This window comes from Halichoeres trimaculatus, unplaced genomic scaffold (assembly GCF_033239565.1).
Source record: "Halichoeres trimaculatus isolate MK-OKI-2021-1 unplaced genomic scaffold, fHalTri1.1 fHalTri1_scaffold_12, whole genome shotgun sequence".
NCBI lineage: Eukaryota > Metazoa > Chordata > Actinopteri > Labriformes > Labridae > Halichoeres > Halichoeres trimaculatus.
This window is the reverse complement of record NW_027437190.1, coordinates 30,767,381-30,793,735: the sequence shown is the minus strand read 5'-3', so window position 1 is coordinate 30,793,735 and position 26,355 is coordinate 30,767,381. Positions and strand designations below refer to the sequence as shown.

At 39.8% G+C, this 26,355-nt stretch overlaps 2 protein-coding genes across 4 annotated transcripts in view; one reads left to right on the top strand and one right to left on the bottom strand.

The window, feature by feature from the left end:
• rgl2 (ral guanine nucleotide dissociation stimulator-like 2) overlaps nt 1-13,570 on the top strand; it is a 53,940-nt gene extending 40,370 nt beyond the window's left edge. For both annotated transcript variants that reach the window (XM_074683371.1, XM_074683372.1), the window contains 9 exons: nt 2,247-2,306; nt 3,280-3,366; nt 3,478-3,510; nt 5,376-5,497; nt 7,703-7,789; nt 8,929-9,022; nt 9,158-9,382; nt 9,612-9,726; nt 11,804-13,570. In XM_074683371.1, coding sequence (XP_074539472.1) covers nt 2,247-2,306; nt 3,280-3,366; nt 3,478-3,510; nt 5,376-5,497; nt 7,703-7,789; nt 8,929-9,022; nt 9,158-9,382; nt 9,612-9,726; nt 11,804-11,985 — 1,005 coding nt within the window. In that variant the 3' untranslated portion in view covers nt 11,986-13,570. The remainder of the gene's footprint in view (nt 1-2,246; nt 2,307-3,279; nt 3,367-3,477; nt 3,511-5,375; nt 5,498-7,702; nt 7,790-8,928; nt 9,023-9,157; nt 9,383-9,611; nt 9,727-11,803) is intronic.
• On the bottom strand, nt 10,811-25,791 carry dnase2 (deoxyribonuclease II, lysosomal). Of its 2 annotated transcripts, XM_074683375.1 has the most exons (8): nt 25,675-25,791; nt 24,211-24,308; nt 23,953-24,124; nt 23,336-23,438; nt 21,025-21,189; nt 18,060-18,278; nt 16,392-16,779; nt 10,811-11,355 (listed from the first exon to the last, which is right to left on the bottom strand). In XM_074683375.1, exons 2-7 carry the CDS (start codon nt 24,306-24,308, stop codon nt 16,409-16,411), a joined length of 1,128 nt encoding a protein of 375 aa, XP_074539476.1. In that variant the 5' UTR covers nt 25,675-25,791; the 3' UTR covers nt 10,811-11,355; nt 16,392-16,408. The 2 variants fall into 2 exon arrangements, with proteins under 2 accessions (XP_074539476.1, XP_074539475.1); XM_074683374.1 differs by lacking the exon at nt 10,811-11,355 and having other exon boundaries at nt 14,516-16,779.
• Between the last annotated feature and the right edge of the window lie 564 nt (nt 25,792-26,355).

Sequence of the window (26,355 nt, the reverse complement as noted above, 5' to 3'; positions counted from 1 at the left end):
GGGGGCGATATGGAGAAACTATGTTAGGATGTTTTTATAGCAGGATCAGGATCTGGATTTTTAGACCTAAATATTATTTATCCTGAATTTTAAACTATTTTTCTGCACCATTTCATAACTTTAGAGCCAATCCAAACTGTACCACTAATCCCTTGGTTTTGTACATTCACGTCTAGTAGGAGGGTACCCGAATTCTCTGTAAGGTTAAGGGGAAGGGCTACTTAGCCTTTGAAACAAAGAGAAATCACTTAAAAGCAGGGGTTTGAGAATTTTCCCATGATTCACCACATGTGCTGACAAGATGGTAGAGCGGAGACCGGAGGAAGCATAATTATTGAATTTCACAGTAATGATACTCACGTTTTCATCAGATATTCAATCTTGTGCTTCTCCACGTGAATAGTTAAAGGAGCTGTCAGGAGTTTGAAAGTGATCTTGAAAAATTCTCCCTTCTAGATATCTGCCTGATCATAATCCATACTTTAAAATGAGACTATCAGCACCAAAATTACTGGTTACAGGTTATTTTACTACTTTCTACTTCTTAGCTTCCTGATTGGGTTGACCAGGACCGGATTGATTTACAGCACGTCTAGGTCTCTATGAGAAGTAGTGAGAATAGACATTACACAGAGATCTGTGTTTTTCTCTGCTAAAAATAATTTATGTGATTAATTTTGTGGCGATGGTGGATACAGGAGCCTAACTGTCAGACAGAAAAAAGACAGAAGAGCAGAAGAAAGATAAACAGGAGAGTGATACAGCCCAAGCTAAAGGCTAATTAGCCTTTATTCTGCAGTGGTCTGTTCAAACTTGAGAGTCTATCAATAAAATGAAGAGTGAGGTTACGTTAGCTCTGCTTGGTAGATGACTGGCAGGACATAACCAGGATTTACTAATGTTACACATTACAGACACGTCTTAGAGCACTGGAAATATAAACAGCTACTAAACTACTTACAAACTGACAGTGTTTACTTGTTGTCACGTTAGCCTACAGATACATCGGAGCACCAGGCTGCTGATAGCTCTAGATATAGCCGGCTACAACAACGTTTGCTTGATGTCACGTTTCAAACAGTAGCACTACCTAACTGTGCTACGTAGCACCTTGTATCCAGTAAAAAGTTGACTTGAACAAAGAAAATTTGGTTTCATCTAATCTTCATTTAATACAAAAACAGACACCTCACTAAAAGTAACTTACCACAGGGTGCAGAGACTCCAGGCCACAAGGTGGCGAGGGAGTGCAATTGAAACAGATCCTCCTCATAGCATCTTTAAAGAAAATCAAAAAGGCCCAAGCTAAGGGTAACATTAGGGGTGGGTAAAAATATGGATTAATGAATGTATCGCAATATTCCCTCGCCCAATTTAATATCAATACCAAACCCTCTGAATGAATTCACCTCCTGGCCAGTGGGGGGCACTGTGCCTGTTATTTGCATTGTATGAACAGGGGCTGCATGAGACCAAACAAAAACAAAATGCAGCTAAAGCAGCAGCCAGACTGAGGTTTGGGTTGTTTCATTGTTTCAAAATGTGAGGTGACATACCGCATATTTTCAAATGGGCATAAAAATCCAAAAATCGAAGCATTTAAATCAATATCATATCGAATCAATATCGAATCAAAGCGCACTCTAAAGAATCAAAATTTAATTGAATCGTGGGTTTTTAAGCAATACATTATGGGAGAAGGGATCTTGGAAGTGAATAAACAATTGTTGTGTCTGCTTACGACGCAACCAGCAAGCAACTAGGGTTGATGATGACATAGCAGGAATCAAGTGGCGTCTTGTTTCTTAGGGATGTGTTTCACCTCTTCCCCTTGGCAACAATTTGGATTAGCCCTTCATCCAGTCTTAGGTCCACTATTGTGTCACATTTTCTCACATTTTCACATCATAAAAAACATATTCATTTAAAGAGTTGAGTTTTTGCTGAGCTTTAGCTTTATACCTGTAGCCTACGTACAGTCCAAATGTAGCTTTGCGAGATGTTATTAGATATTCTTCGGTCTTGTTTGTACACTTGACAGACTGATTTTGGACATGCCTGCTTTAGACTCCAGTATACAAGTTGTTCTGGATATCTTTTGACGTATTTGTTGACTTTTACTCAAGGTTCAAACTTGTCAAAAATGGCCAAATACTTATAAGGGTGAAGTGGTTTGAATCAAAGGTAGAAACAGTTTTTGAATGGACAAATCCGGAGCCTTAGATTTTCTTGTTTCTGTCTTGCAGGAGGGCACGTCAAAGTTCGCCAACCTTGACAACAGGCTCAACAACAAACACGTCAACAGGGTGAGTTACATGGTTCAGGCTTGTTTGTGGAAAATAAGTGTGTGAGATTATTTATCTCAGGGTCGATGAACTTTCTCTACAACATACTGAAAACTGCACCCTTACTGTTCTGGGACTCAGAACTCTGGTGCAAAAACCAAAATACTGTGTGAAGCAGAATAACTTCAACATCTGAAATGTATCCTCAAAAGTGTCAGAAATCATTTGGGGTCACTGAGACATTTCAGAGCGTTTGAGTCACAGAGGAGTAACTTAAAATGATTTCACCATTTGTCGCTGAGGCGAAACCTTAGATCTCCGCGCAGATCAAATGGAACAAATTTCACTAAGTTAACATCCAAAGTCTGGCTTGCATACCAATCATTCTCGCCTGAAGGGTTGAACAGCCCCGCAGGCCTTAATGGGAGACCTTGGCAAGTTAAGGAATGATGTAAGAGCGTGCAAAAGTGTCATTACTGTTGTAAAAGTTAGGGGACAGAGTGTGGTGTCTGTTCTCCAGAGGATGTGTGGTTTAACATGCAGTGAATTTGCGTATGTAGAGAGTTCTAGTTTTATTAATCCTGACGTATAAACAAAGAGTAATCCTTTATGTTTAAGTTTAGGGTGTGAAAAAATCTAGTTTTGCAGACTTTGAAAATATATTCTAACTTGAAAAGACAGTTTTCCTTCAACATGCTTTACTCAAACACTCCCACTAGTGTCAGTTTTGCAAAGCAGGGGGTCTTTCAGGGGTTTGATGCTGGGTTGTTCAGGGGCCTGACTGGCATGCAGCAGTGAAGATGAACAGAGGGCTGTCGTGTGTGAGTGTGTGTATGTGTGTGTGTGTGTGTGTGATGTGCTGAATCCTGAGCCATGGTTTGAAAAATAGCTGCGGGCGTCCGCTCTGAAATCCCTCTCTGTGTGGGCTCTTTTACGATGTGAAAAGAAACCTCTGGGGAACGGATGAAACACTGTCTTCTTTTTTCTGACACAGTCTACCGCCCAGGGCACCGTGCCCTACCTGGGAATCTTCCTCACAGACCTCACCATGCTGGACACGGCGGTCAAAGACAGGCTGGATGTAAGTTCCTCTCATGTCTATCAAGGGGAAAGCCGGTCACAACCCCTGAGAGCTGTTCAGTATTTTACATTTATCAAACTGACTTTACACAACCTGTCACTTGCTTTGCAGAACGGCTACATCAACTTCGACAAGAGGAGAAGGGTGAGCGCTGCTTTAAAGTGAATACGTTATCTGTAATAGCGCTTAAACATCAGCATGAAGCTGCATTTAAAGTGGGGAAAATAAGTATTGAACACGTCAACTTTTTCTCAATACATTTATTTCCAAAATTTCTACCAGACATTGGTATTAACTCAAATAATCTACACATGAAAAGAAATCACAACGTTCAGGTCCATAAATGATGATTATGTGGAATTGAGTGTGATAACACAGGAAAAAAGTATCAAACACACCATGGAAAGGCTGTATACTTTGGAAAGGAAATGCACCATACCACCTGAAATCTGCCAGTAATTATTACTTGAACTTCCAATTCGTGCAAACCAACATCAGATGGGCCAGAGCAAATTGATGGCCCTATAAAAAAAGGTCCTTTTTTTACCAAGCAGTTAAATACCACACACCTCATGATGGGTAAAGGCAAAGAGCTCTCTGAAGACATTCACAACCTGATTGTTGCTCAGCATCAGAATGGAACTGGTTACAGACTTATATCAAAGCACCTGAATATTCCAGTCAGCACCGTTGGGGCCATTATTCACAAGTGGCAGAAGCACCACCTTACCATCAACAGGCCACGCACAGGAGCTCCTTGAAAGATTTCTGACCAGGGAGTCAGAAAGATAGTCAGAAGAGTACTCAACGAGCCAAGGACCACCCTGAAAGTGCTCCAGAAAGACTTGGAGGCAGCAGGTACAATTGTTACAGAGAAAACTATAGGCAATGCACTCCACTGCCATGGCCTCTATGGACGCTCAGCTCGCACAACTCCATTTCTCAAGAAAAGGCATGTTGAAGCTGGTTTAAAGTTTGCTAAAAAGCATCTTTAGCAAACTTGCCTGTAGAATACAAGCCTGTAGAATACTGGGAGAATGTTGTCTGGTCAGATGAGACCAAAACTGAACTTTTGGGCTGTCATACTACAGACCATGTTTGGAGGAGAGATGGCACTTCAGCCACAACACACAACACCAACAGTGAAGTTTGGAGGTGGAAGCATCATGGCATGGGGTTGTTTCTCATCTCATGGTGTTGGCAAACTTCATATAATTGACGGAGCAATGAATGGAGCCATGTATGGGGAAATTCTTGATATGAATCTGCTGCCATCCACCAGGATGATGAAGATGAGACGTGGCTGGACCTTCCAGCAGGACAACGATCCAAAGCACACGGCAAAGTTGACTCTCAAATGCTTTCAAAAAAAGAAACTCAATCTGTTAGAATGGGCCAAAATCACACCTGAGCAGTGTGGGCCATTAGTTCAAACATACATGAAGCTTCTGGAAGCTGTCATTGCAAACAAAGGCTTCTCCACTAAGTATTAGATGAGTCTCAGTTAGCGTGTTCAATACTTTTTACCTGTGTTATCGCACTTAGTTCCACATAATCATTATTTATGGACCTGAACGTTGTGATTTCTTTTCATGTGTGGATTATTTGAGTTAACACCAATGTCTGGTAGAAATTTTGTTCGAATTGCATCTTTGGAAATGAATGTGATGAGAAAAAAGTTGACGCGTTCAATCTTATTTTCCCCACTGTATCTAATGCTGCTGATAAAACAAGTTTTAAGGTGTGCATGAGTAAGATTTGACCCTGGAATGATTGAGTTTGATGGAAAAATGAGAGCCACAAAAAGAACAGAGATACGTGGGGTAATTTCTGCGATAAGAGCCTATTAGACAGAGCAGAGGTAACGTAATACCTGAGGGAGGACGTGATTAAGTGTAGGGCGCTGCGAGGAGCAAGATGATGGGAATAAAGGAAGATATGAGATCAGTCAGCACGGGGGCTTTTTGTGTGTTATGAAACTTGCTGATGAGACGCCTCTTTGTTAACAGGAATTTGAGGTTTTAGCTCAAATCCGGCTCCTGCAGTCTTCCTGCAAAAACTGTGTTTTCACCGCTGATGAGGCCTTCACGCAGTGGTATCAGAGCGTACCCACGCTAACAGAGGAGGAGAGGTAAATATCTCTGCATTTCTTTTCATTATGAAATCTGTGTCTTTGTGATAAATATAAAAGTTGAATGCATTTATTGGACTTGTAAAACCACAATTTTGGACGTTCCTAAAAAGTTCAAAGCCCTGTATTTGAGGGATACTAGTTTTGACAACTGGACTCTGAGAGACAAAAAGCTGCTAGCGATGCTTTTGGCAGCAAACATAAAGACAATCACCAAAAATGGTTAAACCCAAACACCTTCAATTGAAGAGTCGATTGATATTGTTCAGGGTATTTACAGTTTTGAGAGTTTTCATTTTCTTTGATGGGTCAAAGGGAATCCTTTTTCAGGATTTGGTAATATTGTACAAATTATATGAAACCAGTAATCTCTGTAATCTGACCATGTTTATTGTGAATCCACCCACCTTGTTTACATTTCTGTTTAGGTTGATGCAAACGAGCAAATCTTGATATGTGTCTTATTCCAGATAAGTCAAGAATTGGAGCCAAACCCCTCTTTCCGCTCACTTGTTCCCTTAGTTATTAAATCATTTAAAATTAAGGATTGGCAATGATCATTTTCATAACCACAACAGACGTGTGGGATGTAAATTGTTTACTGTACCCTTTCTTCAAAGGGATGCTATGTAACGTGCCTTTCCAAATGAACAAAGAATCACAAAAAAAAATCCCTCAACTTCAGTTTATAAATCATTACAACTCCTCTATTAAATTAAATAATAGTGCAAAGACAACAAATCAAATGTTGATATAAGAAATATTTAGATTTAATGCTAGCTACATGTTTCAAAACAGTCAGGATAGGGTCACCGAAACTTTGAACCAATTTAAGACGGACTTTAGAAACAAAAAGCAACCCAGGAAGACAGATTTGCAGGTCATCTGTATAGCAGTGAAAGGTTATGTTATGCTTGGCTATGATAGACCCCAGAGGCAACATGTAAAGTGAGAACAATAAAGGGCCCAGAATGGAGCCTTGAGGCACACCACAGAACAAAGGAGCAGCAGAGGAGGACAGGTCTGCATCCTGTGTGTGTTACTTACAGCTAGTGATGGGCATTTCAAGCAACAGTAAAGTTTGATAATCACTATCTATTGGTTATTTAGACAGTTCACCATCCCCTTTAGATAATAAGTAGAGAGAAATCCATTTAACGACAGTGCAAAGTCAGTTTAATATGTTATGTATAGGTTTTATCTACATTTATATTCAAGTTTTACCCCATTTTTTTTAGTTTGTGTTTTTTCTCTGGTTCTGAATCTCTAACCTGTGTAACTGACATTGACTTAAGCCTACTTTCATGTGATCAGTTATAAGGGGGGAAATAATACACAATATTTTTGGATTTTTTTGTTTGAAGCTATCAAAATTGGGATTCTTGGTCAAAAAGTAGTTTCTTTTTTTTTTTCAAATTCAAATTCTTCACTTCAGTCTTTGTTCATAAACTGGATTGCAAAAAGCTATCAATTTTTCTCCAGCAGGGGGCGAAATATTTCTGTCTGACTCACGTGATGTGCATTCTATGGGAAAATATGGTTCCTGATAAAGTCTGTAGACATTATCATTATCATTTAACTTTTTCACATGGTCTGGTGTTAAAAAAGCAAACGAAAAATCGCAAGTATCCAAGAATCGCAATTTAAATTGAATCGGCACCCCAAAAATTGTAATAGAACTGAATCGGGAGAATATCATAGTCCCAGCCCTATCATTTATGTTATCAAGGAAACTTTTAGATACCCCAAAAAAACCTCTTGGCAGCCATTTTCATTTACCAATTTTTATTATTAAATGATTATTTGAATATTCAAAAATTATACCTCATCCCTAGTCGCGACAGCACAGCTCCTTTGTAGAAGAGTCTGGGTGCTGAGCCGGCCGTCCTGCAGTCAGGACTTGTTGTCACCCATTGAAAACATTTAATGCATTATGAAACAAAAAGGATGCATGTTGATGAGCAGCAGAAATCCTTTATCAGGCAAGAATGGGACAACATTTCACTTTCCAAACCCCAGAAACAGAGTGTTGTTTGGTAAAAAAAGTGATGCAACACATTGGTAAACATGCTCCTACAACAACGTTTTGAAGCAAGTCGCTGGCATCAGTTTAAAATGAGCGAATATTTTCAAATGTTGTTTTGAATTTGTACTGGTCGTATGATGAATGAATGTCTACTTCAACTCTTGGGTTGATTGTTTCAGCTACAGACTGTCGAGTGAAATCGAAGCACCAGGCGAGCCGAGCCCCCGTGGCCTTACTCCAACAGTCATCATCACTCAGTGCCCAGAGTAAGCTATGCACACAAACTCACACACACTAAAAACAGACTGAAACAGAGTGTTTCAGCAACAGTACAGCAACAGTACAATACTAAATATGTTAATCAGAGTTGTGGTTGGTCGTCTTGAGTATTTTCAAACAAATCAGACTGTTGAACCGTCTGTGGAGCTTCCTCTGAAGGAGCTCTCAGGAACGTGACAGATGTGAGCATTTACCAGCCAGGAAGAGTCTGATGGTGCCGGCTGTGGAGTTACACTGGATGGAAAATGTGCGATATTGAGCTATAAATGAGTCAAATTTGCCTGATATGAAGAGTTCGAGGTTCAAAGTTGGAGTCTGCTGCAAAATAAGTTGGGAAATTTTGCCTCTGCTGCTTCGATTTCAACCTCTGTGTTATTGTGGCTAACAGGGTTTTCATCTCACAGGGATGAAACAGTGTCTCACACAGGTCGCTTTATTTTATTGAAGTGCATTAATTATTCAATAAAGTGTGAGTTAAGTGAATATTTTAACGGCTAACCAATAAAACAAAACCATTAATAGTGGTTTCCATCATTAATCAAACATTAATGGCAGGGGTGGCCAACCTGCGGCTCACGAGCCACATGCGGCTCTTTGCCTTTGGGTGTGCGGCTCTTTGAACCATTTATTATTGTTATAAGTAGTGGTGTACCAATCAATCTAAATTATTGATACATTGATGTTGTTATCAGTATTGATCAATACTTGGGTGATGAGATTGATACTTAAGTTTCAGTTTCTTTTCTCGACTTGCACATGTGCTCATAGCTATCTAGATGGATAGATAGATGGATAGAAATTTGTCTCTTCTGCAGTAAAAACAGAAACTTAACTTCAAAATTTTGAAGTGTATTGATTTTCATCTTATGTCCTTTCGTTTATGTGTGAGAGGAAGTGCATTTTTGATATGGCTCTTTGTAGTACCACAGTAGTTTTTGTGGCTCTTGGTCTCTGACTGGTTGGCCACCCCTGGTTTATCGATTTGAGACCATTCAATCACAATAAAGGGCACTAACATAGGCCTCACCTTGCTCCTCACTGCCTTTTTTAGTCATAGCTTCACAGAAATTGAATGATTAAATTAATGATATGATTCAACCCTAATTTATGTTTCATGTGTCGACAGCCTAAGTACCTCCCGGACCAGCCTGCCTGGTGACAGTGACAGCCTCTTTGACTTCCCCTCCCCTGTTAACAACCTCCTGTCAAAGCTCACAAAGGTAGGATATATTTTTCAATACTTTAAAGAAAACTTTGCTTCAACGCTGAGTCTTTGATTGATTTGTGTTTGGTTTCCGTCTGGACTTCAGCTTCCTGTCCTGTCATCAAAATAACGGTCATTATTCCTGTTGCAGCACATGAGATCTCCGTCTGTGTCCTGTCTCGATGTCGACACATCGCCCCCAACCAATGACTCCACTCCTGCCACACTGACTCCATCCACTCCCACAAAATCACACCGCCGATCAGCCTCCTGCGGCAACAACCCTCCCAATAACGTCCAAGGGTCGGGGCCTGATATGCGAATTATCAGGATACGGATGGACCTGCATGACGGAAATCTGTACCGAAGCATTCTGGTACTACCCCGGACTATTTGAGAGTAATTTACAGCAGCAGTCAGACTGTAGAAAATGCTCTGGCCCATATTATCTCTGCCTCAGTGCACTCTCAGCCTCGCCTCTTATCTGCACAGATCCCGTAATGATAGTCATCAGAATCAGATCTTCGGGGCACAATGGACCCAGGATATCATTAGTGCAAATCAAGCTATCTTGGTGTCATTGTTATTCTCGTCTCTCCCCTCAGGTTACGAGCAATGACAAGACCCCTACTGTGATCAGCTCTGCCTTAGAAAAGCACAATCAGGACCCCAAACAGGCATCCAGATATGAGCTGATACAACTTCAGCCAGAGGGGAAAGGTAAGGAGGGATAATCCACACCGCCACCGCTCTGCTGAAAATGTCAACCCTCTTTCTGAGCCTTTTGTGCCGCAACGTGTAACATTTCTAAAAAATAACAAGACATTTTTCCAACTAGGTAACAAACTTGGAAAGTAGGTTTACAGATAAAAAGGATGCATGTTGGAGCACAGATGGCCTAGTGGTTAAGGTTGCGCTCCGTGAGGTTCGCCCCCGATCAGGTGACCCAGGAATCCAGCCTGTGGCCTCTTTTCCTGCATGTCACTTTCCACTGTTCCCCTGTTTCCTGCTCACTCTTTAAACTCAAAATATAAACTGTAAGCAACATAAAACTGTCCGGTTGTAACATGGTCATTGTTTGTCTGCTAAATTCGGACAGGAGCACAAATTTTACAGAGAAACCGGTGTTTTGAAGTAAAGAGTGACCGTGCTAACTGGAAACCTTCAGCTGAATGTGTCTATAGACTTTATAAAACACATCTTCTAAACTGCCGATTTAGAAAAAATAACCCCCATACATGTCAGACCCAAGCTGTTTCATGAATCAGGTTGTATATATGTTTTTTATGCAGTAAAAGTCTGTTTTTTGATGGCTGGGTGTGAACGTGACCTGGTCTTTCTGCAGCCAGCCTCTAGTGGATTCTTGATGAACAGCAACTCTTAGCACTTCCACATAGGCGAAATTTTTCTAAACCAGATGTTGCTCCTTGAATGTGTCACTCGCTATGTTTCTGTTACACTTTTACGCAAAATAAAAGTGATATTTCTGAAGTTTCGATAAAGAACGATTTCACCTTCCCAGTGTTTCCATTACGACTAGAATTGCGCACGACTTGAGTAAAGTAAAATGTAACATCCGTCCAGACACCCAGTCTCTTCAACTATAACATGACGGAAGGAATAAAGACACACAGCCATCGGTTTCCTTTGACCGGCATGCACACACACAGCGCAGGAGCAAGCAGTCATTTATTAATTCACAACACCTGAAACAAAAGTTACCACGCCCTCTAAAGGTCAGCGTAAGAGCACATTCAAGAGCCATAATGTTCAACACCCCCACTTGCTCTTAGGCTCACTGACATACAGTTGACATATACGTTTACACAGAGGTTTTTTTTTTTTTCATTTTAACCCTTTACACCAAAAATAAAACTGACAAATCTATCTAGCATCGCTCTAGTTGCAGGTTTTGTCAAAATATCTGCCACCATGTCTGTTGTTGGACAATATTCAAAAGTTACTTTTCCATCATCAAGTGTGGATCGAAAAAAGGGAACTTTATGTCAACATGTTTACACCTCTGACGACATACAGGGTTCTTAGACAAAGCAATCGCCCCTTTATTGTCCTCATAAATTGTTACTGGTGTACACTCACATCCATTGTCCATCCCATTCAATAACTGAACAAGATACAGGCTTTCCTATGCAGTAGCTGCCAAAGCCATGCACTCAGCTTCGCATGTGGATAGGGCAACTGTGGGTTGTTTCCTAGACTTCCAAGAGATAACAGGTGCTTTTCAAAGGTGTGCCAGAAACTTCGTTTCCCACAGCTCATAATTCTTTTTATCCTCGTCGAAATACAAACGATTCCATCGGCCTACCAACTCCTTCCTGGGCCCATAACCTGTTGAAGTTGCCATCTTAAAGGATAGAGTGCCACCTAAAAGACTGTAACATGACAAAAGGAATAAAGACACACAGCCAACAGTTTCCTCTGACCGGCATGCATACAGCGCAAGAGCTAGCAGTTATTTATTAATTCACAACACCTGAAACAAAAGTTACCACGCCCTCTAAAGGTCAGCGTAAGAGCACATTCAAGAGCCATAATGTTCAACATAACTCAACCTCTGAATAAGGATAGTAATGATTGTTATAAAATTGTATGGATTGGATATCAGGGCTCAGTCTTTTGGAACCAGCGCTTTAAACCGTACCTGTGACCAGAATAAATGCTGAACTGAGAAATGGATCCTCTTCTTGTGATCACAAGAGCTTCAACTTCAGTGTTATCTTTAAAGTTCTGATGTACTGAATTACAACTCTCTGTCTCTCTTTTTATCTTGATACAGAGCTGGTGATCCCTGCAACAGGAAACGTCTTCTACGCCATGACATCATCTAGCGTCGACTTCCTGTTGAGAAAGAAAGGTGGCAACACTCCTCTGGGCTCACAGCCAATCAACACAGAGACGAGCGCCACTTTCCCTCGAATAAAAGCCAAGGGGAGGAGACTGGTCCGGACTCTATTTTGACACCACAACTGAACTTTGTCCACAGTCATGTTGGTTTTTTTTCTCGCCGCCCTGACATGAATGCAGGGCGAGCCCTCACTAGCAGCAATCGTGGCCTTCTTTGTGCTCAATAAATATCTGCGTATGCCTTTCCTCCATGTTCCTGCAAAGCTTCCACCAAACGACCAAGTCTCCATCGCATTTCTAGTCTAACCTTCAGACCTCCAGCTGCTGTTTGCTGCTGAAAGACAGTTTACCCTGGACTTATTCGCACCAAGACGAGAAGCAAAGGAAACCTGCAACAGACGACTTGTGGTGCTGGCCCTTATGTGTCATTCAGGTTGCACATAAAGCATTTACTACATTCCAACTCAATGGCTAAAATCTGTTTTAATTGTTCGTGTTTTAACGGGAATCCCTTGTTGTTATGTGTCACTGTTGTGATGAGTCTGTGATTTTGCAAGAAACAGTGGTTTGTTGAGGAGGACGCAAAGTGAAATCTGAACATACAGAACCTGTCAGACCAAGTTCTGGGAGCACACTAAAAGAAGACGCAAAGAAGCCGTGCAAGTGATCGTAGCAAACACTGGAGCTTGTGAAAAGAGACGTAAATATGTTTTGTATTTATTAACATATAAATTTTAAAGTGTGAATGATGTCAACACGTGTTTACACTGGTAAGGAGCCCTGTGTGTAAGTCCAAGAGGAGAATTACAACAAATATCCAAGAGGCTAGCATGAGCTAAAGCAGCAGATTATTTTAAATAAACAATAAGTTAATCATTTTTATTATTGATCAATGAAACATTTGGTTTGTCTGGGTTTATTTTCTCAGTTTTAGGATCATAAAACTTACCTTTTATCACTCAGTGCAACAAAGAGTGCAAATAATCCTGCTGTATCTTGCACCATGTGGTAAACAAAGTTAGCAACTAGCCGCTAAAGAGAGATCTTTTTCTCAGGAGTCGCTGTACTCGACCTAAAAGAAAATTCAACAGCACTTATTTTCTCCCTTAGCTGGGTTTGTATCTAGGCAGCTATTAGCTAACACGTTAACCTCTTTAACCAGTAGGTTATGTTTAACAGCTTGAGTTTTACTGACCCCTAGTGGCCAGAAATGGATAGAGTAGCTTTGAGAAACACCTTGCTGCACTGGGTAACATCACACCATTATGACTAAGGTTAGCAGATTTTCAAACTGAGCATAAGCTAAACTCATTTAAAGCAGATTTTCTCCCATCTTAAATGCTTTCACATTCAGTTCAACGCCTCCAGAATTTCCATGTTAATGTCGGTGTAAGATAATCCTGCTGAAGTCTAGTGACCTCTGCTCATACCTGCTCAGTGCCGGTGACGCCCCCTGCAGGCTGAGGCCAGAGCACGGTGCGACCAGGGAGAGGATCCTTCAGATGTGACATGTGCTCGCGTTCTGCTGTTACTGAGTGTTTTAGTGCCTTTTTCTAATGAATGCTCGTCTTGACTCACATTTGCATTAGAATGTATACAGTGTACACACGTATTGAGAGAATGCAGTCAGATCCAGTGCTGTGTTGTCTTACATCAAAGCTATTTATGCACTACATACAGGATGTCCTATTTTTGTGGTAATAAATTTACTTTTATAGAAATTGCATTTTTCTTCTGACTGTTCATTTTTGCTGCAAAATGTCACATATGAAGCAAACAGAGCTGTCTCAATGACTGACATTTTTATTTTCCCACCAAATAATGTAAACAAAGCAAGAGGAATATAAATACACCCCTGTTATTTAGATCCAAGATAGCCAGCATCTTTATTTTCAAGCAAATTAAGAAAATAATAAAAAAAAAGGACTTTCAACATGTACAGACCCATAGTTATCAGTCCAACCATGCAAGCACCCTCCCAACAGATTATATATGGTTAGTCATTATCAGTGAAGTGTGTGTTTTGGTTTTACAGTGCAATAAATCCCTTATTGTCCATACAAACTGCAGAAATCAAATCTAACAAGGGATGGGTTCCTTTCACATTTGGCAAACGGTACCGGTACTCAACGGTGCCAATTTTTAGTATTTTTTGTGTTTATGTGCTAAAAAAAAAATCATTTTTTTTAATAATGAAATATACAGATTTTTCAAGTTAACATATTCATTCTTCAGTATACAACCTTGCAATGTTGTGTTAATGTCCAGCATGGAAAATTGCCCACTCTTCCACTTCCTCACAGTCACTAGGATGCATTTAGGTACCTAAACATGGTATCTTTTCGATTTCACGTGAATTGGTACTTGGTACTTTTGACAGAATTCTGTTGGTACCTATAACAGTATCTAATTTGGTACCCATCCCTAAATCTACCCGAGTGTATTTTCCTCATTTCTGGTCAAATTACCTCCTTAATATGAGTCGCATTAATCCAGGGATGGGTACCGAATTAGGTACTTTTAAAGGTACTTTTAAAGGTACTGACCAAACTCTGTCAAAAGTACTGGGTACTGATTCACATAAAATCCAAAGGTACCATGTTTAGGTACCTAAACCCATCCTTGTGACTGTGAGAGAGTGGTAGAGTAGGCGGTTTTCCATGCTGGACATGAACACAGTATTACAAGAACAAATATGTTAAATGAAAGAAATTTGAGATTTTATTATTAATAAACTTTATTAAATTGATATTTTTTTACCACATAAACACAAAAAATGACTGGAAATTGGTACCTTTGAGTACTGACACCAATTACCAGGTACTGGGCATCGGTACCGTATTGTTTCAAATGTGGAAGGTACCCATCTCTACATTCATCTCACAGGTGAAGGAAAACATGAGGGCAGAATTGCTTGTCACAGGTAAAAGAAGCTGTTATTGCAGTGATTATCTCATCATATAAAATAACATGAAATCTGAACTCGTCAGGTGAATTTTTCTGATATCAACACAGGACTGAAGCATTGGATATTGACATAAAAGGGTTTCGTTCACAACAGAGTTTTTTTTATGACATCCAGAGGATTTTCCTCAAAGAAATCAATTGTCTTGTACACATGTGGCTGAGTATTTTTAAAAAACGAATATCCTCCCTTCATTCTTTTTTAAAAATACCTTTGTCCACACACAACAGCCAAATCCGTGAGTGAATGCGGCTCCTTAAAAATGCCATACCCATATTTGGTAGTGTTTTTCAGATGTGAAATCTGTGCCGTTCAATCAGAATGAGCCCTCACCATTCATCTTTGACGTTTGAGAACCAAAACACTTGGTTTACCGGTGTCTACATGAAGCTACGAAACCCTAATTATCCAAAATCTTAACTTTGGCCAGAGATTTCAGAGAACCATCATTTTTTGTAACGTAAAAATGCGTTTTTGTGTGGATGACAGGCGTAAACGTATAGAAATATATACGGTTTCTTGGATACCTGGCTACGTGTGGACATGGCTTTAAGGCAGTCTCTAATGATTAATTGATAAATTTGAATAAAATATGATAATTCCTGTTAGTTGAGACTGCGAATGGGAGGCTTCCATCTTGTTTTGGTCAGATGAGCCCTGTGTAATGAATCCCTTTTCTGAAACGCTCATCTCCAACTTATCAATGACCCAAGAGCTCCCCCAGTGGTAAAAATAAGTTACTGCAATACTTTTTTTGACTTTGACAAATGTCTCGGGTATTATCATTTTACATGTATTTGAATATAAATATATAAGAGTAAGGAGATATTTTGGCCGTAAATATGCAAAAATGTATGTGAGTTTGAGTTTCTGTGGTGCATCCAAAGCTCTGTCAGTACATTATTATCCAAAGAGGTTCATTGTGCTTCCTGAGAACTCACCAACAAAGCAGCTGATGTTGATTTTAACAGGAATATTTTCAATTAGCGAGGCAGTGCTTGCAGAGTTTGCAGTATTGTCTCTTCATGTAAATTAATACCAGTTAGTTACAAAGACACTTGAACAGGTGCTTTCATTAAAAGAGTCACTTTGAGGCTTTTGAGATTTTCTGAGTGAACACTGAACATCAGCATAAAGCACTTTCCCTCTTGTCAGTTTTTTCATCTCTCCTCTTCCAGTGTTGTTGTGTGTGCACTGAGTCAGAAGAGGAGAATGTAACAGCTCTTGGTTGCTGCCAATAACCACTTTAAATTTGTGAATGGCAGAGTAAAAAGATGCCTCAAAGGCCCCTGATAAACATATTTTCTCATTTCTGATCAGCTTTTTACTGTGGCTGATGAAGTCCCACATGAATGCAGAGTTTGAGTTATTTCGCTGAAGATATTTTTGTATTTTTAAGTGCAAAAGATGGTTGTTTATATTCCATTTCAGCAGACGTTAAAAGAAATGTAAACACTGTACCTACCACTTTCAAACATGTCATAAAAACCCTCAAAGTCTGATGTAATCTCCCTCTTCTTAACCCATGATCACCTTTAAGAGTCTTTTGACCCACCTTGATCCAGCAGGGCATCAACACTGGATCGTTTCTCCTCCACAAGCCTCACACTGCAGCGCCGCGCTCCGGTAAGCTTTCCACACCACAGGATCCCTCAGACACACTGTCCCACCTCCACGCTTCTCCTCTGCCTCGTTCCGGTTTATGTCTCCCACACACACCCAGCCTCCTCCAGGACCTGATCCTGCAGCCTGGGTGCTGACAGCCCACTTGGAGTGATCTTGGCTGGCTTTGAAGGTGAACGTCTGGCCCGGGTTGATGAGTTTGATGTCCAGGACCTTCCAGCCCAGCGAGCAGTCTGAGGGGAGGATGCCTGTGGAGCGAACCCAGAACTGGACGAGGAGGTCGGACTGGAGGGTGGGGGCCACCCAGGAATGGTAGAGGTCTGATGAGGAAGACGAACATGTTTTTATCATTTACCCCAAAACTTTCTGCACTGTAAAATATAAATATTAGTGGTGGGACTTGATTAAAAAAAAATAATCAAATTAATTATGCCATTTGTAATTAATTAATCGTAATTAACTGCATTTTAATCACTTCAATATTCAACATCAGAAGCAACACTTTTCAATTCAAACAGATTTTGGTAGAAGACTAAATCACTGAATATTCTCATACGCAAGTTTAAACAACAAAATTCTGTTTATTTTGTTCAGAGGATGTTTTTTTGAAGACACTACTTTCAAGTACATTCATCAGCTGTTATGTGGTAAATAGTGCTGTCAGGAGATTTAAAAAAAATCTTATTAATTACAGGATTTGTTATTAATTGATCTGATTAATCACATTTTAATCTTATATCTGCTGAAGGTCCCCACATAAAGAATTTGAGTTCTAAGGCATTACAAAATCATATTGCATGACTAATGAGTGAATGAATGTATTCCAATAAATACATGAAAAAGAGAAGATTTGTAAAAACCTTTTTTTTTTTTTTTCAACTGGTCAATATTAATTAAAATGTCTGTGTTCCCTGCCATTGACATTTGATTACTGTTTACTGCGTCTATAGAAGTAAATTATATTTTTCAGCGGAGGGAGGCGAGGTCTGGTGGAGTTTGTCAATCAAAATCCTGCTCGTAAACTACTGTGAGTGAGAGCAGTGCTCTCTTTAGACGAGAGCTCAGCAAGGCTATGAGGAGAAATGTGAGATGACAGAGACAAAGTGAGACGCTGCAAGTCAGAAAAGTTCAGGCAGCTCACACTCCAACTGAGGATGTGTCGCGGTAGTTCAGAGAGAAAGAGCGGCGCCATTGTGAGAAAAGACGATGGAGATCATGGAGAGGATCAAAGGATGGAGCGCCCGAGATGAACGCGATCAAAAAAGATGGATTTGTCTGTTTTTTTTACCAAAAACAGGAAGAGAGATATAAAAAATTATTGGCTGGCAGCCAATAATCTTGCGTTGATTTTTATAACGCGTTAAAGTGCGGTGTAATTAATTAATCTAATTAACGCGTTAAATTCACAGCCCTAATAAATATGTATTTTTTTTCCGGAACTATGACCAATGACCTTACTTGACTCTCAGCATTTCAACTTTATTCTCGCAATGCATCAAAAGTTTTCTCCTCTTTCTATTTCTACCTAAAAATAAACCCAAGGTGAAGCTAACACCCCCTGATCATACTTTAAAAGTCTTTTATGATCCCAAAGTCATACCGTTGTCAAACGAGGCCCCTTTGGCGAAGCTGATGAAGTCGGTGCCGTCCTTTGAGGTTAGAGTCACGCTGCGATTGGCCACAGGTTTGATGTGAGGAGAGATGTGAGGAGGCAGAAGTTTCTTCTTACAGACAGCAGCCAGCGCAGGCACCAGGGAAGCCAAGGACTCTGGGACGTCACAGTCGTACACATGGGGCTGATTGATCTGAAGCTGCTCCCCTGCAGAGTAAAACAAATTAGATTTAAGACGGAGGCTGCTAACGGCATTCAACTGCTTCATTCGATAAGCACGAGGAATGAAAAGCACTGACTTGCTGACACTGGTGAAGAATTAAAATGTACTCACCTTTCTAGATAAAATGATTTTCTGCTTAATTATATTAATCATGCATTACTCCATTGATCTGTTATCTTTCACTGCTTTCACCCTTTCTGGGTAAGTTTTCTGCAGTGTAATGTTCTCCATTAGGGGGCGATATAGAGAAAATATGTCAGGATGTTTTTTATGGCAGGATTAGGATCTAGATTTTATCATGGTTGTATTCATATTCAGACTTTTTTTTACCTGCAAAATAACATTTCTAGCCCCAAATGTTTCTGATCCTTCACAGTTTTCTTCTTTTTCTGCTCAATTTCATAACTTTAGTCTAGTCATGTGCTCTCTAAAGAGTTCAAAATCAAGAGGTTAGATCTAAGAGCTGTTGAGATTCCACTTTGGACCCCTTTTTGCTTTCAGATCTGCCTCAACCCTTCATGGGATAGATTGAACAAGATACTGGAAACATTCCTCAGAGAGTTTGGTCCATATTGACATGATAGCATCACACAGTTGCTGCAGATTTGTCGGCTGAACATCCATGATGAGAATCTCCCGTTCCACCACATCCCAAAGGTGCTCTATTGGATTGAGATCTGGGGACTGTGGAGGACATTTGAGTACAGGGACCTCATTGTCATGTTGAAGAAACCAGTCTGAGATGATTCCAGCTTTATGACATGGAGCGTTATCCTGCTGGAAGTAGCCATCAGAAGATGGGTACACTGTGCTCATAAAGGGATGGACATGGTCAGCAACAATACTCAGGTAGGCTGTGGACTTTAAACCATGCTCAGTTGGTACTAAGGGGCCCAAAGTGAGCCAAGAAAATATCCCCCACACCATTACACCAGCAGCAGCAGCCTGAACCATTGATACAAGGCAGGATGGATCCATGCTTTCATGTTGTTGACACCAAATTCTGACCCTACCATCTGAATGTGGAGCAGAAATCCAGACTCATCAGACCAGGCAACGTTTTTCCAATCTTCTATTGTCCAGTTTTGGTGTTGCTGTGTGAATTGTAGCCTCAGTTTCCTGTTCTTAGCTGACAGGAGGGTCACCCGGTGTGGTCTTCTGCTGCTGTAGCCCATCTGCCTCAAGGTTGGACGTGTTGTGTGTTCAGAGATGCTCTTCTGCAGACCTCGGTTGTAACCAGTGGTTGAGTTACTGTTGCCTTTCTATCAGCTCCAACCAGTCTGTCCATTCTCCTCTGACCTCTGGCATCAACAAGGACTTTTGTCCCACAGAACTGCTGCTCACTGGATATTTTCTCTTTTTGGGACCATTCTCTGTAAACCCTAGAGATGGTTGTGGGTTAAAATCCCAGTAGATCAGCAGTTTCTGAAATACTCAGACCAACAACCATGCCACGTTCAAAGTCCCTTAAATCACCTTTCTTCCCCATTCTGATGCTCAGTTTGAACTGCAGCAGATCGTCTTAACCATGTCGACATGCCTAAATCCACTGAGTTTCTGCCATGTGATTGGCTGATTAGGAATTTGTGTTAATGAGCAGTTGGACAGGTGTGCCTAATAAAGTGGACTGTGAGTGTAAATATTTATTAAATCAGTATTTTTCCTACATTTAATATGAGCAAGTTAATATCTCATGTACAGACGTGTTGCCAAACCTCATATTCTAAGGACTTTATTTATGAACTCTGTCACATCTCAGTTTCCTCTCATTAATGTGTAAATTAATTCTGCAAGGTGCTCCAAGACGACACGTGACAAGGCTGTGATCACCTTCTGTTATGTTATTCTCCGTACATTCACGTCACCCTGGACATTGTCACACTCTCAGCGTCCCAGCTGGAGAGACACAGATCTGACAGAGCACGCGCATGCTGCAGTGTGAGGGCCCATATCTCTATGGTAACATACCTCACTCTAATTACATTACCCCAGGCACTGCCATAGCAACTGTGCCAACTGCTGGGTCTGCCAGGGAACTGCAGACAGCACCGTGTCATGGTGATGACACCTGTTTACGCTGATTATTCTGGATGGGGATTGTTGTTCTCCTGTCAACACCTGACTGGATTATTAAGTACCGGATGAAAACAAGATAATAAGGGTAGAGGAAATGTCCTTTAAGATGAGACAGAGGCCATAAGAAATCATTCAAAGAGGGAACATTTTGACAAAAAGACATCAGTTGTATTTTAAATACTTTGACAGGGAACTTGATTTGAGGTGTTTAAACATCATGGCAAAGGACAGAGAGATATTTAATGTATTCAAGCTTTGGAAACAGCACTCATGAGGAGATAAGACTCTCACTGAGCAGCTGCTTAAAGCAGAGTAATGCACCGATCAATAGGAGGTAAGCACTGGATTTATTACGTGTGATTATGAGCTTAACAGACTTCAATTGACCTCTGCACTATCAGCAGGGAGCTACCTGATTGGCTGATAATTACATGTTTATTTTAATAAAGAGTCTTCATAAATCTTTTGTATTGAGAGCAGATTCCTTTTTTAATTAAAGCAATATAATATGATATTAAAGCAATCAAAGGAAGTCAGATTATCTGCTCCCAGCTCTCTGACTTTATTTGTTATACAATCCCTCCCTTTAAACATTCCTGTGTTTATTGTTATTAACAGCTATGCCCGTGCAGTGCAGCTCCACAGAAGACTTACCAATAGTCTGGAAGCGCTCCAGAGGGTAGGTAACACAGATGAAGTTCTGTCCGTTGTTTACACCGCTGCTGGGGTAATAAAACTGTCCTTCCTGTGTCACAGGGGGAAAATGAGGGGTGCTGTGGACCAACCAGTAACCCTGGTTTTTATCCAGCAGGACCACACCTGAAGAAGAGAGGAATAAGAACAATTAGATCGAACAAAGATCCTCTTTTATGTTCCGTAGTTTGAATTAACGAGTAAACACATGAAGAGAAAGTTTTTTAAATCAGCCTTATGTTCCATCTCCTTACAAATGCTTAAGTGTTTATAGCACAACGTTATTTTTCATTACACTAAAAATGAACCAATTTAGGTCATTATTGCACCAGCCCAGTAGTAGTTAGTTTGACCAAGCAGGATGGTTTGGTGCATTTTAAACCAACAGATCATATAAGCCACGTTTCCACCAAGTAGTCCGGTTTGGTTCAGTACGGTTTGGATTGGTATGGCACTGTTAAGCCTGATCCCGTTTGTGTGCCACCAGCAGAAATGCAGCTGCTGTCAAGGTAAGTGACGATTCTTTCAACCAATCAACGGTCTGCTGTGTTGTAGCTCCACCTGCCGAGAGCGGATCGGTTCAGTCTGGCACCCATACAAAAGGACCCCAAAAAGAGGGACGGCTTGTCTCAGTTATTTGAGGATCTGTCCCGAGATAAGTCAGTGGAAACGCAACGAAATGCACGCCGTACCAAGACGAACCGAACCGGTCTGCTTAGTGGAAATGTGGCTTTAGATACTATTTCGAAATTCTGGGTCAAATTAATTACAATTCTGGGTCGTTTCAATGTATTTGTTTAGTAATCTATCCAAATGCTTGGTTAAATCAGGTGTAAAACAAAAAAAGTTGGTCCAATTTAACCCTCATTTTAATCATATTTTATAAAGTCGTAGAGCACTGACAGCCAGTCTGTGCTGCGGAACACAGACAACTGGTTCGTGCTGTGGTGCACAGATATTCAGCTCATGACATGAGCAGCATTGGCAGTCAGTGATCCCGTGTAATACCGCAACATACCGCAACATACAGCATATCCACTGTGTTCCCTCCTCGCTTATGGTTATAAAACGTTAATAATATAATAATATAATAATAATAATAATAATAATAATAATAATAATAATAATAATAATGATAATAATAATATACAGCGCTTTTTTAGACAATCAAAGACACTTTACATGGGATAAAAACATCATATAAAGACAACACAGAATAACAAAACATTATTAAAAATTAAAAGCATTTTTTAAAAAGTGGGTTTTGCTGAGTGTTTTGAAAGTGGAGAGGTTGGGACAATTACGGATGTGAAGTGGTAGAGCATTTCAGAGGGTAGGGGCAGCGACAGAGAAAGCTCTGTCCCCTCAGGTTGGTGCTTGGTATCAGGTAGTAGGGAGAGGAGGTGGGCTTCAGAAAATGTTGGCACAACAAAATTACTTTGCTAAAACCATTGTCTTTAAGTTTGGTTACAGAGAATATTTGATGGAAAGGGTGCTTGTATGTGTGAGTGGTCTGTGTATAGAGCCTGATGTGGCGTCTGGTTGGTGGAGCACGTCTGTCTGCGTTAAAATTACGAACAACCCAGGTGCTGAGAGCTTGAGTTGCACAAAAATAAACCAAATCCAATACAAATAATCCATAACAGGTGAAACTTTTCATAACCCAGCAGTTGAGTTGATGAAACAACCTTGCTGTTTTGGTTTGTACTGTTTGCTGGGCAGTAGGTGGCGCACAAGAGCTATTTTAATACTAATCACTGGAAACAGTTTCCTCCTTAGCTGCAAAACACTATAAAGGTTTGAGTAAAACTTAAAAAAAAAGCTGATTTTGACATCCAGTCCTCAAGGTTGCGGCACATTTAGAAGCTTACTGAGTCATTTATTTCACTGTAAATGTCAAATATGAATAGTAGATACTTTTAAGTCTGCAAGCTAGCGTCATCTTCAGTAATGCTTGGTGTTTTATGTTTGAGACACATTTTTTGTTTCCAAGAATCCTGTTCCTTTGAAAAATAGTCAACAGTTTGCATTTTTTCTATCTTGTCTTTGCAGTAAATCATGTGGATTAACATTTGTTTTACATTTAATGATTTTTAATGATGATTCTTAGTCGTATTATATATTTTGCTCAAATAAAAAATTGTGCCCTGTTCCCACACTTTTTTTTAGAGTTATCAAATGCTTCATATTTGCTGATTAAGACCATGACATTGATTTTCTCACAGCCTCTCTGTGCTACTCAGATATGAGACCTGGCTGCTCTGGTCTTCACCTTTTGTGTGCCCACCGCTGCTTCCACTGTTCTGGCCCCATCTGTCACCAAAGTCCTGGGTCGGCCTCTGGTCATTGTAGAGGATGTACGCAAACTCTGTGTTCTGTGATGAGGAGGAAAAACATCAGACCAGCTCGTGAGAAACACAGAGAGCACAGTCAACCAAAAGCATGAAAAATAAGTTAACTGTCATAAGCTGAGGTGTACAAAATTAAAGTTTATGCTGAAACCACAGCGTGACATAACTCACAGCTGTTCAGACAGAGTCTGTTTAAATCAGCTGTCATCATCAGGGCTTTCAGTTCTCATTCTCAGTTTCTTATTCTCTCTAATTTTGTCGGGTTTGAGGACGACTGCTGAGAAGCAGAATCTGGATCAAAATAAACCACAGCTGTCAAAAAGCATCCATAGAGAAATGTGCAATAAAAACCTGGGTAAGAAGAGTCGCATTAGAAAAGCCAGACTTGGGCTTGATCACAAATTAATTATACTGCTAATCTTGGAATACTTCATTCATCTCAAAAATGCAAAAGAGTCACTCGAGATGTCCATAAAACAGTGAAATCCTAGCTTAAAAAAAATGAGGTGATGTTTTTATATAACTCATGGAAGCAGACCTTTCCTTGAGAGTACAGCTGTCCGACAGTCCTTCCTAGAGCTCCCGTGGTGTCGTTCACTGTCCCCTTCCCATTAGTCCATCCTTCACTCCCTTTGTCCAGCAGTAAATACAGTTCACCCTTCTCTGGGGATTTTTTGCCATGCTGTACAGGCAGTTTGTACAAATAAAACCTAAAAACAGAAAAAGAGAAGAAGCTTGAAGCTGAAGTGTATTTTTTAAAAGCATGTGTCATCAAGTATTATTTTGAAGAAGTTACCAATCAACTGCTTCTCCTTGGTCGTTGTAGCAGCTGATTGGTGAGGTGTTGCCTCCTAGTGGCACACTGGAGATCAGCAAGGATAGGAACAGAAGCATCTAGGGACAAGAGGCAGACTTGATAAATTAACTTGTGTATATTTAACAGTAAAAAACATAAAGTGAAATTTGGGCAGCTTAAGTTTCAGAGTGGTTAAGACAAAGAAAACAACTTAAGGGGTTGCTTATTCAGTGAGTGCTAATGTACAAGGAAAGGCTTTTAGTGCTGTTTTAAGACTTGAAAATGTCAGCCTTTCATTTTTGCTGTGTAAAAACAGGAGGAAGAGAAAATTCACACTTCTCTAAACTCTTTGTCTCAGTTCTGATTTTCTGTTAATTTATATCATGGATGAAGTACCGAGACAGTTTGGTTGGACTATTGTTGACACAACACTGCACCCATTGGTATCCTCCAAAAATATCTAATTTAACTCCCTGTCACCCCTTCATGACTCTTTATGGTGGCGATGACATCAATCCTGTACTGTTCCTTTAAGAGAGTTCTTCTTATGTTTCATTTGATTGTCATCAATTATTTAGCCCAACTGACCACATTAGCATTAAAATGACTGTCATGGAAGTTATCAGTTATCACAGAATCAATTATTGTGATAATATTGTGATAACATTGTGATAATATTGTGATAATATTGTGATAATATCGTTACTACAGTCCACATATCATGAGGAATCCTGCAATTTATATTCCAAATACAAAACAGAGAAACTGCTACATTGTCTATGTCCTTTTATATTTTGTGTCTAGTCACTTGCCAAATGGTCAAAAAATGACTTGTAACAAAAAATGTTTTGCTGTAGTGTTATTTTAAAGAGACAAAAACATAAAGGTTAAAAAAGATTTCGCTACCATTAAAATGACCAAAATACCCTTCAAATGACTGATATAACTCATCATTGATCACAGATCACTGTATCGCGAGTACATTGTCATCACAATCAATGTATCGTGAGTAATCTTGCGATTTCCATCCAAAATGTTTGATTAAACAGCACATAGGTTATACATTTATGCCAGTTTTAACCCTGTCTAAGGTTATATCTCAGTTAAATATAAATTATCAATTATTATTCTTTTAAACTCTGCTTTCTCAGTGAGAGCATTTTGTAAACGACGTTTTGAAGAATTGAAATCAAGGACTATGAAAAATGTTTATTTACAGGGTAAAAAGTTAACTCAAGTCTGAATAAGTTCTGAAAATGTAAAGGAAGATTGAATGGAAAAAGTTTCCTGTCCAAATACAAGCTGCTTCACCTCAAATTAACCAAACAACCTAACACGTTTAAAAATCTCAGTCGACGTTTCATGTAAAAGCAGTCGCTTAGCTTTAAGCTAACGTGCTACATCAATGACAAAGTGAAGTAACTGAAAACACATGTTAAGTTTGATTAAACTGCTTTTACCCACCTTCGACAAGGCGTCTTCAACCTCATTTAAGTTCTGTAAAGATTATAATGTTCCCAGCTGTCACATCAACAGTAGTTTCCATTCCTCATGACTTTCCCATATCGTTGTTTAGGTCGGGGATAGGTTTAACAGGATAAGACTGTGACGTAATTCAATTGCATGGTCCCACACGAAGGTTTCTTTTTACCGTTAAGTAAATGGATTTATTAAAACATAAATAAAAATAGGAATTCTTGTCTTAATTTATACTTACAGGAAATGTATAAACATAAAATAAAAGTGTACTTACTATTAATGTTCAGACACGTCTGCCCTCCTGTCTGATCCTTGTCGAATAGTCCCAGTATTTAGTCTCGTGGTCTGTGACGTCACTCAGTGGGCGGGGTTATTGCTGAAAGGCGCTCACAGCAAAGTTGAACATAAAATAATTATTTTAAATGAATCACTAAAACGTTGATATTATTTTCTCATTAAGCCTTTAATCATCAAAATTCAACCTTAAACAATGAGTCATCATTTAGTTTTATGATGATGTTTTGATGATTTAGTCTGTGTGAGTATAACTATTTTTCTGTGAAACTTGACAGCACTAATCATGGAGTCTATTACTTTTACTGACATTTTAAAAAACAGACTTTTCTTTAATTGATTATGTCTGATTTGTTCAAAAGTCTATTTACC

What these genes read in the sequence shown, in the direction of transcription:
- dnase2 (XM_074683375.1), bottom strand. Translation starts at nt 24,308, where the DNA reads ATGCTTCTGTTCCTATCCTTGCTGATCTCCAGTGTGCCACTAGGAGGC. An exon ending in CAGCGGTGGGCACACAAAAG is followed by an intron (nt 21,190 to 23,335) that starts GTGAAGACCAGA and finishes TCTCTTCTTCAG; the next exon opens with GTGTGGTCCTGCTGGATAAA. An exon ending in GGAGCGCTTCCAGACTATTG is followed by an intron (nt 18,279 to 21,024) that starts GTAAGTCTTCTG and finishes TTTACTCTGCAG; the next exon opens with GGGAGCAGCTTCAGATCAAT.